Source organism: Barbus barbus, assembly GCF_936440315.1.
Source record: "Barbus barbus genome assembly, chromosome: 48".
NCBI classification, from domain to species: Eukaryota; Metazoa; Chordata; class Actinopteri; order Cypriniformes; family Cyprinidae; genus Barbus; species Barbus barbus.
In genome coordinates this window covers 19,514,899-19,531,011 of record NC_136726.1, presented here as the reverse complement: position 1 = coordinate 19,531,011, position 16,113 = coordinate 19,514,899, and the positions used below count along the sequence as shown (strand labels likewise).

Below are 16,113 nucleotides of genomic sequence, written 5' to 3'. Positions count from 1 at the left end.
TTGACTAAAAATATTTGTACTTTATATTTAAAAACAGCATCAGGTAGATAATTAGCTAGCCAGTTAGCATCAGCTTATAATTATTATTTTTTTTCAAATAGGCTATTATAATTTTGTAATTCATAATTATTGATCTTTTTTTTATTTTAAGCTAAAACTGCCTGTACTCAGAATTTGCTGTAAAGGTTTAAAGCAAATTGCTTTAAGAAGAACATTTTCACAATCCTTAAGGGGGCGTTTTCCCCCACTCTACCCTATATTATTTACAGCTTGCTTTTACCGTTTTTATTTATCCTATTTTATTTATTTTGTTGAATTATTTGTACATTCTGACCTGTGAGGAGTTCCTGCAAACTCAGTTAAAGCTTCTCCCGCCTCTGTTTCCACGGCAACGCTGTCAGGGTGGAGGAGAGAGCGAATCACGTGAGGCTCGAGCATCTCTCTCTCTTATCTAGGCTGTGTTTGAGGCAGCCCATGCATCACATCAGAGCCGTCCTTCACTCGCTCGTCCTTCTCCTCTAAAGCAGGCGTTCATGCCAAAATGGGATGTGGGAATTCCTCCGCCACCAGCACGACAGCAGGAGGTAAGCGTGTTAAAGCCACTTACGGGCACTGCTTTTATCAATGGACGTGTCAGCTTGTGGATTCGCGCTGTCCGAGGTTTGATTTTCCTTAAACACTTGATAAAGTCCCGTAGCCGCAGTCGACCTCGTGTCCTCTGTTTATGAACAGAAGCTCCACGGCGGACGGATGTGGAGGAATGTGGCTTTAGTCAGACACAGGTGAAGGATCTGACGCTTAATACATCAGTCGTGGAGATTCCGTCCCTCACGATGTCTAATATGTATTCAGGTCAGATCTGTGTTTATTGACTTAATGAAGAGAGCGTGTGTGAGCGCGATGGAAAGAAAAATGAGTCAAATCACAAATGAGATCGCTTTAGCATCTAAATTGTTTCTCCCAGACGGTGTGAGAGGCACTTTTGCTTCTGAAGAGAAGAAGACTCCGATAATCTCCTATTGTCTTCACTAGAGGTTAAGAAAAGTGTGCTCGGATTCAACCAAGACACCAAAGTCTGAACCAAAACTCAAAGATCTTTGTTTCACTTCATGTTACAGCTTTATACTCTTACTGTACATTTTTAAAATAATAAGGTTCTTTTGTGGAATCTGTGGTTCCATGAAAGAACTTCTAACGTCCATTGAACCTTTCCATTCCACAAAGGGTTCTTTATAGTGGAATTTTTTTTTTATGTTCTATACACTAATAAAATATGGTTCTCTGAAAGGTTCTTTGAGGAACCCAAAATGCTTATTTGTTGTAAAAACCCTGCTTTGGAATAATGTCAGTTGATTAATTTGATCTCCATTTCAGGAGAAACAATATACTTAACTGAGACATACTGAGAACACCATTATGTGTCCTGAGCTATATGGAAGAGCAATATTTGAGCAATAAATGTTACCTTCACAAGCCTGGGCGTAGAAAATGGGATGCGAGAACAGCTGGAGATGATTCAGCCGTCACCTCTGAAGAAGCCAGCGAATGAATTTAAAATGTGCATAGAATTTTAAAAAGTGCATTTCATTTTATAATGCTTCACGGGTAATCTCATTGAAATGCAGACTGGATACAAGAAAAGAGCCAATCAAAATGAACTTAGGTTAAAAATAGAATTAACCTTGAGTAGCCTTGTGTTATAGTAAAATCTGAGAAACCCCTAAACAGAGAGACTGGAGCCTTGAAAGGAAATTAAATTGCTTAGACGAGCTCAAGAGATGTCAACATTGTTATGGTTGCCCCAGTGTAAAAGATAGAAACAGTCATAAATGAGTCTATAAATAGAATTTTGATAATTTGCCTTCAGAAAAAAATTGATGTGAAATGTTTGAGTTCATATTGAATACAGACTTTGGTTTCTTGGATTTTTTTTTTTCAGGAGAAACATCTGAGAAGCTCCTAAACAGCGAGATTTGAATCTTAAAAAGAAAGTTTTATTGCTCAGACATTGCTCTTCTAGAGCTCAGGGGACTTGCTGGAGATCTTAGTTAGATTTTAAGAGTCAACTTTATGTTTCTCCTAACACAGAAAAAGTCATAAATAAAGTTTGGATAAAGCATTTGCTTTGAGAAATGTTTGAGCTCATATTGAGATCTTCTGAATGCAGACTTTGGTTTCAGGGATTTTCTTAGGAGAAACATCTGAGAAACTCCTAAGCAGGGAGACTGAAGTCTCAAAAGGAAATTTTATTGCTCAGACGATTCTGTTCTAGAGCTCAGTAAATGTCAGTGGTTCCCCCAACATAAAACATAGAAACAGTCATAAATAAGTATATAAAATTAATGTTTATAAATAATTTGCTCTTGAAAAAAATGGATGAGAAACATTTAAGTTCATATTGAGATCTCTTGAGTGCAGACTTTGGTTTCTTGGGGGGGGGGGGGGGGGGGGGGGTTTCTCAGGAGAAACATCTGAGAAACTCTTAAACAGAGAGATTTGAGCATTAAAAAGAAATTATTGCTCAGACGATGTTCTTCTAGAGCTCAGGAGACTTTTTGGAAATCTTGGTCACATTTTAAGTGTCAACTTTATGTTTCTTCTAACATAAAACATAAACAGTCATACATGAGTTTGGATAAAGTATTTGCTCTTGAAACAATCTGATGAGAAATGTTTTGAGGTTTCTTGGATTTTTTTATCCTAAGAGAGATTGAAATGTTATTGCTCAGATGATGCTCTTCTAGAGCTCAGGAGACGTCAACTTTGTTATGGCTCCCCCAACATAGAAACAGTCATAAATGAGTCTATCAAATGAGTTTGGATAAAGCATTCACATTTGGAAGATGTTTGAGTTCATACTGAGATCTTTTGAATGCAGGCTTTTTTCTTGGATTCTTTGTCTCAGGAGAAACATCTGAGAAACAGGAGAGTTAATAAAACATCATTTCACTATCATCTCATTACTATCCACAAGGCTCTTTCTACTTCTGCTTCTTTATTAGCATCTGCTTCCACGAAGAACCTTTGACTTTCCATTCCACAAAAGGTTCTTTTGATTTTTTAAATATTCTAAGAACAAACTATGAAAAAAACGTTTTTTTAAGAACTGTTATTTAAAGAAGAGTTCTAAAAACTGCTAAATGATTCTTCTATGGCATCATTGCAAAAACCCACTTTTGGAATCTTTATTTTTAAGAGTGTGGAACCAAAAAAGGAAAACGATTCTTTCGAACCTCTGTTTGGGACCATGTTTTTAAGAGTCAGAAGCAACTTGAGATATTGAAGAGATCTCATTTGTGATCTTTCTTTTACTGACTGTCACGAACAACACAAGACTGTGTCCTGTCTCTGAGGAGTAACATGCCACGATGGAAGGTTGCCTGGATACGTTTCTTGACCCGATAAAACTGACCTGGTTTTTTAGCTCGGATTCTTCAGGACAAAAAAAAACACTCAGAGAAAAGTCTTCATTGAAAAGGTTTTCAGCGTTAGTCCAACATAGATGGACGTTTTTGTATAATGACTGGATCCTCCAAAACAAAGAGTCTAAACACATTTAAATAAGTCAAAATCATCTGTCGTTTCTGTCAAGTGATGGCTCTAGGCATTGAGACTTTCATAAAGACTGTGTGTGAGAGAAAAGCAAGGCCTCATTGAGAGTAACTGCTAGGGTTTATGTCTTAAAGGGTGAATTAAGAGTCACTGCACAAATGAACGTTTGTAATCAAAGAACTGAACCGCAGACTGAATAAAACTACTGGAAACATCACTCTTGTGACCTCTAAAATCAATGGAGTCAGAAGGAACCAAATTTGTCTGAAGAGACTCTGGAGAGGCCAAATTCTACAATTTTACTGTAACTCAAGGTTTCTTGCACTAAAAACTTATTTATGTAAGTTGTTACATTTTTTAAATGATTAATTATTATAGTATTATTTAACTAAAAAATCAAACTAAATGTTACATTTTTAAATAGCATTAATAATTTTATATATGAAAATATATGGGTATAATTTTTATATTATATATACAGTGCCCTCCAAAAGTATTGGAACAGTAAAGGCAATTGCTCTGTTGGCCGTGGAGTCAAGACATTTTCAAATATGATTAAAAGATGAATATGAAACAAAACTACAGAATGTCACATTTTATTATTGGGTGATTCAACACATAGATGTTTTACCAGCTAAGAAGTTCAGCACTTTTAGAGTTTCATCCCTCTATCTGATGTGAGCATAAGTATTGGAACAGTTGCCTCACAGGTCTTTCTAAGTGATCAGCTGTGTCCTGTTGCATTAATTCTTCAGATATTAAAAGCAGGGAATGTGTCGTATCAGTTATATCCATTACTTCTGTATTCTGAATCTTGCATTCGATGATGACACACAAACTAGGATGAAGACGAGGGAGCTGACTTTGAGAGAAAAGCAAACAATTTGGATGCGAAAAGAAAAGAGGAAGTCAATTAGAGCTCAAGCAAAAACAAAGGGCATGGAGAAATCAAGAGTTTATAAACCACCAGCGACACCATCAACCAACAACGACCTGATCGGCTGAGAAAACAACAGTAGTTGGTGACAGACAAATAATAAAAGCTGTGAAAATGAATCCTAAAAGACGTGTCTGTAAAATCACCAACAACTTCCAGAAAGCTGGGGTGATGCTCTGACAATCTACTGTCCTCAGGAGACTTTGACACAGAATTACAGATGCTACACAGCAAGATGCAAACCTCTGACCAGCACCAAAAATAGAAAGGCAAGATTAGAATAAAAAAAAAAAGCACAAAGGTGAGCCAGAAGAGTTTTAGAACTGTGATTATGGACCGATGAGACAAAGATGAACCTTTATCTAAGTGATGGGAAAGCAAAAATATGGAGAAAAAAGGGAACTGCAAAAGATCCCAAGCATACAGCCTCATCTGTAAAGCATGGTGGAGGTGGTGTCATGGCATGGGCATGCATGGCTGTCTCTGGAACAGGCCCTCTCAACTTTACTGATGACTTAATGTATGATGACAGTAGCAGAATGAATTTGGAAGGGTACAAAACCATCTTGCTACCAATATTCAAGAAAATGCCACCAGATTCATTGGGAAGTGCTTCATATTGCATCAGGACAATGACCCAAAACATCCTGCCAGTTCAGTCAAGGAGTTTATAAGGGCAAAGAAATGGAAAGTCTTAGATTGCCCAAGTCAATCTCCAGATTTAAATCCGATTGAACATGAATGTCACCAGCTGGAGAGGAGAGTAAAGGCAGAAACTCCCCAAAACAAGCAACAACTGGAATTGGCTGCATTAAAGGCTGGGAAAAGCATTTCAAAGGATGAGAGCAAGAGTCTGGTGATGTCTATGGGTCACAGACTCACTGCTGTGATTGTGTGCAAGGGATCTGCAACTAAATAATAGCTTTTAATCTTTTATATCTGCCTTATGTTCAACTGTCCCAATACTTATGCTCACATCAATGAGTGGGATGAACTCTAAAAGTGCTGTTCTTTTTATTTGGTAAAACATCTGTGTTGAAACAGCTAATAATAAAATGTGACATTCTGTAGTTTTGTCTCATATTCATCTTTTAATCATATTTGCAAATGTCTTGACTCCACAGCCATCAGAGCAATTTAGTCTTTACTGTTCCAATACTTATGGAGGGGACTGTATATTTGCATAAAAATCCCAAAGTCAATATAAACTGCATATATTAAATATTTACATGAACATAACTTTTTCTTTTTTCAAGTATATTAGGAAAATAAATTAATGAATAACATATTAAATATATTATTATATTTATTGTTAACATATTATCATATATATAACAATACACACCAAAATGGATAAAGAATAAGAATACATAAAAAGGTATAAAATGTTAATGTACAACACACACACACACACACATATATATATATATATATATATATATATATATATATATATATATATATATATATATATATATATATATATAAATAATTATTTTTAATTATACAAAAATGTCTGAAGAATATATAAGAGAAAATGGAAAAAAATCTGTTAAGTATATCGAAACAATTAAGTATATTGAAAACATTAGTACTACATTTTCATGATTTTGCCCATTTATTTATGGAGGGCACTGTATGTTGTATTATTAAAATAATGTAGCATATATACTGTGTATGTGTGTATACATGTTACAATTTTTAATATAATTTCAATATAATAATAATAAAAAAAAAATCTTATTTTTTAATTATACATTATATAAATATATAAATCATGTTTCCTACAAATAAAAATAGACAAGAGGACAGGCACACAGAATTACTGCATGTTTTCACAGTGATTTGGATGTAAAATTGGCAAAAATGGCTTTTAAAGATCCGTTCACTATTGAACACCAGACAATTAAGCATAATCTGTGTGATGTTCAGCTCTTCTGGTCCATCTTAATGATTGTTAATGATGTCCACCACTGATTGACAGCAGGGCTTGTGTGATTAGTGCAGTACGTAACACTGAAGAGAAGCTGAAGGTGAAGACGCCTTCAACGGCCCTCCAGTTTAATGAGAGCACACACACACACACACACACAGGCTGGCCTCTCATCTGGATGAGGATGAAATTCTGCATAATTTAAATTGTTTATTATTGGTATATTCAAGTTTTCAATATAGAATAATAAACATATTAATTTTTATATAATTGTGTAAATTAGTATAGAAAATAATTAATTCTATAATTTATTGTTAAAAAGGTAAAATGTTTTTTATTTTACAGAAGTAAAATATTTATTAGTATACTGTTTAATTAAAAACAATATATACATAATATAATTATTTATCATATAATAATTTAATATATATAATATACTGTATATATATATATATATATATATATATATATATATATATATATATAATAAAATTATATAATTAGAATAGAATAATAATAATTATTATTATTATTAATAGTAATATTCAATTTATTATTCTAATAATTATTCTCTCTCTCTCTCTATATATATATATATTATATCATAATAATTATTAGAATAAATGCAATATTAATATATTTTATATATTAAATCAAATTATTTTAGTTATTCATTTCTTACAATAATTTACATATTTTTAAATTTGATATATTAAAATTATAATAAGAATCTAAAAATTATATGAATTATTTTTATGTAATACATGGCTAATAATCAGTGTAGCACTATGAAAAAAACCCATTAAAAACAGAATTTTCTGTTTTACTCATAAATACATTATATTACCAAATAAAATGTGTTCCGCACTAATAGTATCAATATTGATTTTACACACAAATACTTTAAATTACTAATAAAAATGTTAATAAAAATAAATAATTCAGTTATTTTCTGTTTTTACAGGTCCAGCAGAAGCTGCCAAGGATGTGTGAGTAATTTCATTTCCGACATATCCAAACATACCATATTCATGAATCTGAGCCACAGAATGAATTTCACGACCCCTACCGTCCCCCACTGACCCGAGAGAAATTAACAATAGCATACAGCGCACAATTCATTAGCACAACTGACAACAGCTCAACGCAGCATATATGCACCAAAATGCACACGCAGACTGAATCCTGGGGGAGAATCAATTGGCCTGTTCCAGCTAACCATCCAACAGCTTTTGTGGCGCACATGGGCCCCTGAGGGTCCAAACACATGCTAACCAATCAGCAATCATTACCCACCCCCCAACGCCTGACACCTCGCGGTTTACTGTCAAAGACACCAGACGGTATCCGTCCCATCAGTGGAAAAACGCCTGAGTGTGTTTAGACGGCAGATTTCTGTTATGACATCAGCGTGTGACTTCTGTTTGACGTGCTTTACCATTTAACATCTATTAAAAGATACAGACGAGCTGAATAAATGCTCGCCGCGTCAAATATTTAACGATTTTCCACTCTCGAATCAAGTCGTGGTAAACATTCAGCTTTAAAAACTTATAAATGGCATAAAAGTGAAAATGAATACAGCTTGATCAATTGTACTGTTGTTTTAATCGTTCAACCAACAAAACATTTTTTGGGAACATTTTAAGGAAAGATGTGTTTTCAGTGGACAAAACAGTGAATGTGAAAATTAAATATGAACTGAAATGTATTAGTAGATTACATTTTTAAATATACTATATGAAGTAATTTATTATAAAAAGTAAAATGGATTTTTATATTTTACAGGAAAAAATACAAATATTTATTAATAGAATTTGTCATTTTAATAGATAATAAATATACACGTTTTTATATGAATTTTGTTTTTTTATATAAGAAACGACTGAGTAAAATCCCATTTAAAATCTCAACTGTGAAATCTGTGATGCAAATGAAAATAAATCTGTGATGGATAGAAATACAGCTTGGTCATTTAGTTATAGTTGTACTGTTGTTTTAATCGTTTAGCCAACAAAACATCGTTAATTATAAGGAAAGATAAGTGTTTTCAGTGGACAAAAACATTAAATGTGAAAATTAAATATGAATAGTATTCAATAGTATAATATAAGTTTTTAATATATAAAAATAAATAAATTATTATACAATTTAATGCATAAATTACTATACAAAATCATTTATTTTATCATTAGAAAGTTATAATTAAAATTATATAAATTATAAAAAGTCAAATTGATTTTTATATTTTACATAAGAAAAATATATATTTATTAATAACATTTTTAATTTTAATAATAATAATAATAAATACATTTTATAGGGGGAAAAAATATATAACTACAATAATAAAATAATTTCAGCAGCGTGTATTCTCGGTCAAGAAAAAAAATATATAATTTTGAATTTTAATAGATTGTAATCATTTTTTTATATGGAAATATTTTTAAAAAAGACTATTTTAGCTTTAGAGTGGATTCCAGGTTCAAATCTCATTCAAAATCTCAACTGCGAAATCAGAAATGGCATTTTTGATGCAAATGAATCTGTGATGGATAGAAATACAGCATTAAAATTGAAAGCATTAAAATGCATTAAATGTGAACATTATAAACTGAAACAAGCTGTACTTCTACACCATTTAATCAAATATTCCTCTTCTCTATAGGGTTCATCAACAGGCTCTTTCTCAGATTAAATCTGCTTCTGAATGTGACATTCATCATATTTGACTGATTCACATCAAATGTACAGTAATCTTTTTAAGGAGAGAGGACACTGACAAAGTACAGAACAAAAAAGTAGACAAGATTGTATGAATTCATGTCTGACACACAGAGATGGTCTTCATCTTTATTCTCTTGATGCAGGGCAGAAGAACCTTCACCGGATGATGAGAAACGAAGGTTAGATGCAAGACCTCTGCTAGTAATGAAAACATCAATATGAGTCTGAATCGGGGCAGTAAGAATGAATGTGTAACTGTGTACTCTGCAGGAACTATGGAGGAGTGTATGTAGGTCTTCCTGCTGATCTGACCACAGTAGCTGCCAGCCAATCAAAATCCACACGTAAAGGTGAGGAGCACATCCAAAGAAAGACTGTTAAAAGCAGAAGAACAGTAACAACAGGATATTTCGCTTTGCCTTTTTGTCAAGGTCAAATCTAACAGTCATAAGTTTCATATAAAAAAGCAAAGCAAAGCAAATGCTTCCTGACTAAGTGACCGGACCAAAAACATGCTTCTGTTGTCCTTATGACAAAGCTGCTTGTTTTCCAGCTGCTTTATATACACAAAAATGTGACTGAAATGAACCACGATTCATTTTGTGATTCCAGATGTTTGTGTATTCTTCAATGAATGCGCATTTTTATATACAAATGTATTATATGCATTAATGTATTATATTATATTATACTGCTCCGGGTGTGTGTTCACGGTGTGTGTGTGTTCACTGCTGTGTGTGTGTGTGTGTGTTCACTGCTGGCTGTGTGTGTGTGTGTGTGTGTTCACTGCTGTGTGTGTGTGTGTGTGTGTGTGTTCACTGCTGTGTGTGTGTGTGTGTGTTCACTGCTGGCTGTGTGTGTGTGTGTGTGTGTGTGTGTGTGTGTGTGTGTGTGTGTGTTCACTGCTGTGTGTGTGCACTTTGGATGGGTTAAATGCAGAGCACGAATTCCGAGTATGGGTCACCAAACTTGGCCGTATGTCACGTCACTGTCACTGTTATATACACATCTAAAAATATATATTAAAAAAGAAATATGATTTCAGTTTACAAGTTGTACATTCTAATTTTATGTAACTTTTAAAAAGTTTGTGTTCTTTAGTTTATATATTTGAATTATATGTACGTGTATATATATATATATATATATATATATATATATATATATATATATATATATATATTTATATTTATATAATTCAATGAAATAATATTTCACTTTCAAAAAGTGTGTTCTTTAATAAATATATGTAATTTAGTGTATTTAAGAAAGCTGTGAAAATTAATCTGCATTGTTAATCCTTTTGATCTTTTATTTAAAAAATTCACAAAAATCTAACCTTTCATTGGATAATAATATATATATAAACTTTTATCATTTTAGTTTAGTTTTATTGTTTGTTTAGCACTAAAATAATTCAAATAAACTAAAACTAATAAATAAAAATTGAATTAGACTATATTCAATACATTATATCAATACATATATAATTTAATAAAACAAAATATAATCGGAAGCATATTAATAATAACATACTTAACTTAGTTTTTTCTTCAATAAAAATAATAATTACAAATATATATCTTTTTTATTATATTCATGTTTTTATATGTTCATTCTAATTGTACATATTTTAAAAACATTTTAGGTTATTTTAATATTACTTTAATCGTTTTAAGTCTCAGTCCCCTGGTTGAGATTAATCACCCTCACTAAGTGACTAGTTGATTGTTGGGCTGGCTAACTACACAACCATCGTGACCCATCTCTAAAAAAATAGCCTACCATATGAAAGCAGTCCATGCTTTATATTTCCAGACTTCTGAAGCCTTTGTCTGATGAATAGACTGTAATTTAAACAGTAATTTAAACTGAAGAGACATTTGTTTATCTATGTGTCTGGCATTCTGTAGCTGTATACATTAACAGACAACAGGATATAAAATACTAATGCATGTAAATTACCTTTAAAGTTATAATGCATGTTTTTTTTTTTAAATAAAAAGCATGATGAAAGACCTCACGACAACACAGTCGTGATGAAGGGCTGTAATAGCTGGACTGATTACCCATAATAACCCTGTGTGCGAGAGGAACAGACTGCGGTATTACATTAGGTTAGACAGCACAACATTACCACACGGCTCCAGAGAGACTTCGAACTGGATCAAATCACACGTCTCATTACATTGCTGCTAAAAACCACGTTTAAACTGTATGTGGAGAACAAACTCTCAACGTGTGTCTGTAAACTCAAATCAGAGAGATCTTCAATGTTATTAACTTAACAACAGCATTACCACTGACTAATATGCAACCCATCCCTCAGTATGCAAACAAGAACATGCGCACACTACTTAAAAAGTAATTTGCACAATTCTGGACATAGTTTGGATAAAACGATAAACGTTATAAGGAATGGTTCATCCAAACAGGCTGAAATTTGTACTCACCCTCAGGTCATCCAAGATGCAGATGAGTTTGTTTCTTCATCAGAACAGATTTGGATCACTTGCCCACCAACGAATCCACTGCAGTGAATGGGTGCCGTCAGAATGAGAGTCCAAACATCACAATAATCCACAAGTAATCCACACCACTCCAGTCCATCAGTTAATGTCTTGTGAAGCAAAAAGCTTGTAAGGTGTAAGACGTTTTAGCTTTAAACTATTGCCTAAGAGACCCATCTCTTTAACCTGGCTTACACATAATACACTATCGCATTTCTATAATTCAAATCCATTAAAGGATTATTAAGATGCATTAATTAACTCAACCGGAACCGGGAACACTTCCCAAAACACCTGATGTACTTGTTACATCGTTAGAATAATGGCCTCTACGCTAATATTAGTCTGTTTCTTTATTATTCCGAGGTCACCGTAGCCACCCAGATCCAGACTGTATCCAGATCAGATGGTGGATCAGCACCTAGAGATGACCTCTACAGCCAGGACACCTAGATGAGCCCCAGAGACTGATCCCCAGTGAAGACCCTGTCTCCAAGACGGCCATCGGGACAAGACCACAGGAACCAAATGAGTCCTTTGCACAATCTGATTCTGCTTTAGCCTAGATTTAAACTGCTGATTTTGTCTGGCCAGAGGAGAATGACACTATTTCAACAAACTATTTCCCCGTCTAAATACTGTAAAGCTGATATAAAGCCACCCAGCTTTATATCAAGGCGATGTAAAGCTGCTTTGACACAATTTGCATTGTTAAAAGCGCTATACAAATAATATTGACTTGACTTGACTCTGGTTAAAAAAAAAACAAAAAAAAAAACAAAAAAAGTCCTCTATCCATAATATCGCTTTCTCCAATGAAAATGTCATCTTGTCTAAATCGGGAGAGAAATATGCACAGATCAAGCACCGTTTACAAAAGAAAATAGTTTTAAATAAACAAGTGGGTGGATTTTGATGTGAGAGGACAACAAGGGATGGAATTTTTCTCTGGTGGAAGTGCTATTATAGATTATGGACTTATTTTAAAAAGCCTTGATGATGGATGTGTTTCTGATGAACATGCAGCTTTTCAGTTGTATGGATTACTTGTGGATTATTGTGATGTTTTTATCAGCTGTTTAGACTCTCATTCTGACGGCACCCATTCACTGCAGAGGATCCATTGGTGAGCGAGTGATGTAATGCTACATTTCTCCAAATCTGTTCCAGTGAACTACTGGTTGAACTATTCCATTAAATCTATTAGTCTGTGACACTGACCAGTTCAGCAAGGGCTATCTAGTCATTATCTTCGAAATAGATTTTAATTTTTAATCCATTTTTGTGTAACGTTATTTCATTGATATCACATCAAAGAATGAAAAAGCCTTACAAGTTTGGAAGAATATTAGGATGAGTAAATGATGAAAGAATTGCCATTTTTCAGCTGAACTACTATTATCCCTTTAACACTGAATGCTTTCTGATCTTTTATCATATTTGTAACTGAATCAATTATTATCTGTGGCAGTCAACAGATGCTATAGATGCTGTCTGTAGATATTAAGATAAAATAAGCCAGAATATTCCTGAATGTCTGTTTGTTTTCAGTGCTTTTGTGAACAGCAGGTGCCTGTCATGCTCATTCTCTGATCAGAGTTTGATAAGAGTCCCGACCGCTGAAAGTGTGTGTGTGTGTGTGTGTGTATTTATGACCAGTCACCTTCTCTTTAATAACTCGTTTAAAGCTTTCCAGAGAAGACAGATTGCACACTTTAATGCATGAGTTTTCTAATTAGCGGCATCTGTTGAAGCTCAAACCCAATTTAATTGTCAGATCACTCATCTCGTGATGCAAACTAACAGCTTTTTTTATTTTCTTCTTCTCCAGACTGAAAGCAGATCACATGAAACGACAACGCTAAAGGCTCTTCAGAACCCAAGCTCTGCAGTCGCTGATTTACAATGGATATTCAGACCATATTCGACGATGGAAGCGAATCCAGAATGGGTCGGTACTTCGGAATGACATCACCGTGACATCATACCGGCTGGCGTACAGAAGGGTTCTGTTCGGAACACTGAGCATTATTGTGACTATGAATGTAGACTCTGTTGCCAAGGTGACCGTCGACCCGCTTGACCTCTCCGTCGGCCAGGAGGACATCCTGGTATTTCGGAGTCACCATGGCAGGGCATTTCCTGAGTCTGAAGACCCATCAGATCTGATCAACTGTACGTCTCAGAACTGCAATAACTAACTCTACTGAACCTATTCTTTCAGTTTTGTTTTTCTTGATGTAAGGATGACGTAAGTGTTTTATATACAGTATGTAAGCACGAAAAAATTTAATGTTTAGCACTAACATGACTAGAGATGTTGACTTGACTACTAATTAATATATAGACTGTAGTTTTCTTATACACTTTGATAGTCACCTCACTATTACAGTTAACATATTAATAGCATTTACTACACGAAGAGTTCTATATTTATTCTATTTCAGGTTATTGGCCTGTGATTGTACCATTAACATTTTTAGTGACTAATGTGAATTCTGTATATGACATTAAAAATATGAGATTTGAAGAAATGGAGTCAGTGTCTGCATCTGGAAAAATTGTGTATTTGCATCTACGTTTTTTAATAATAAAGGAGCCAAGATGAACCAAAAATGTGTTTTTCTGAGATGCCATAAAATAATCTTTTCATGCATGTTAAAGGTTCTTCATGGAATAATAGTGCCAACAACACTTTACACTTCAAAGGTTTGAGATCTTTTTATTATTATTATTTTTAAAAGAAAGACATTAATACTTTAATTGAGAAAGGATGCACTAAAGTAATCAAAAGCCACAGTAAAGACATTTATAATGTTACATAAAATTTCTATTTCAGATAAATGCTGTTCTTTTGAAAAAATGCTGAAAATTAAACATTGATAATAATAATGATAATCCACATTGATAGTAATAATAAATGTTCCCTGAGCAGCAAATCAGCATAATAGAATGATTTCTGAAAGATCATGTGACCCTGAAGACTGGCGTAATGATGCAAAAAAAAAAAAAAACAGTAGTATATATGCTTCTTTGGAGATTAAAGGTTCTTGATGTTTCATTATTGGTTCTTCAGATCATTATTTTGATTCCCAGGTTCTTCAAACCACCAGCATATGATGGTTTACTTACAAACTAGGCTAAAACGTTCTTAGTAGACATTAAATGGCATCAGGGTAATGTATTTTAGGAAAACTACAAACTACAAATTACAAACATAAATGCATGTTTCTGAAATACAAAATTAGAAACTAAACCAAATGTGAGAATAAAACACATTCAAATGTATGAATTCTGTCCTAAACTCATGAAGCTCTTTTCAAAGTCCTTGCAGAACATCACTCAGTCCCAGGGATGTCATTTATCATCTGGCCACGGCTCAAAAGATCCTTGGAGAAAAGTGTGACTTTTTTTTTTTTTTAGATTTAAATGGAATTATTTACTTCAAGGTAGCCCTGCATGCTCTCCCTGAGCCACACATCTTGACTATTGTTTGATCTGCACGTCTTCAATTTGCTTTGTAAAGCTCAGTTCATACTGTATTGTTCCAAAGCTGCTTAACAGACAACAGACCCACACAAACTCCTCAGGAGCAACCTTGGGAGATTCAGGACTTAAAAAGAAATAACGCACCTCTTTTCAAAAAGATGCATGATTTGAGGAATGATGTTATTGCAAAGTTTGTTTAAAAGGAATTTGATAAGTGTTTGTCAAATACTTAATGCAGTGTTTATACAGAGGAAGGCCTGCCTCCTCATCCTCTCAGTGGATCACATCAGCACAATATCTGTGTGCTGTAACGAGATGTCCTGGGACAGAACCCAACATGCCCACACTGCCAGAAACAAACCAGGACGACGCCAGCGGAAATGCAACAACTGCAAATGAAAGTCAAGCACTATGACAAAAATGGGCCGCCTATATATATATATATATATATATATATATATACAAAATATAAATCTATATGAGCTAAAGTGCGTAGCCTACTGTGTGTGTTTTAGGCCAAAAACACTCTATAAAGTGAGAAATGTGTCTCCATGCACAAATTTAACCATATTTTTGTTGCACACTTGGCAAAACTTAGGCTATTACAGACTATATGCAAGAATTGTCAGCTTATTCTCCTCCACGATTGCAAGTGTTTTTTGTTTAATTGTTGATATAAAAATGAAATCAGTGATGAGCTTCAGTTTTGCAGTGAGCTCGGCGTGACACACGTTCTCTGAGTTACGTGATCAGACGCACATTCTCAATCTCATTACCACTCTGCAGCTGTCTGCCTGGTAGTCATCAACTGGGATTGTTCCCCTCAGATCTCCAATACCAGCGGTGACAGATGTACTGTATGTAGAAAACACATAAATAACCTGTGGAGACCATGGTGGAGACGCATGTGGGGGAAAAATAAGTTGTTTAATTTACAATGCCTAAAATAAATCCATAAACAGAGT

The 16,113-nt window shown here is 33.9% G+C and overlaps 1 protein-coding gene across 1 annotated transcript; it reads left to right on the top strand.

Annotated features, from left to right (window-relative positions):
- The first annotated feature begins 486 nt into the window (after window positions 1-486).
- c25h12orf75 (chromosome 25 C12orf75 homolog) lies at window positions 487-14,270 on the top strand. Its single transcript, XM_079411887.1, has 5 exons — window positions 487-584; window positions 7,387-7,411; window positions 9,293-9,328; window positions 9,420-9,499; window positions 13,491-14,270. The coding sequence occupies exons 1-5, from the start codon at window positions 542-544 to the stop codon at window positions 13,493-13,495; spliced, it is 189 nt and encodes a 62-aa protein (XP_079268013.1). The 5' UTR covers window positions 487-541; the 3' UTR covers window positions 13,496-14,270.
- The last annotated feature ends 1,843 nt before the right edge of the window (window positions 14,271-16,113 follow it).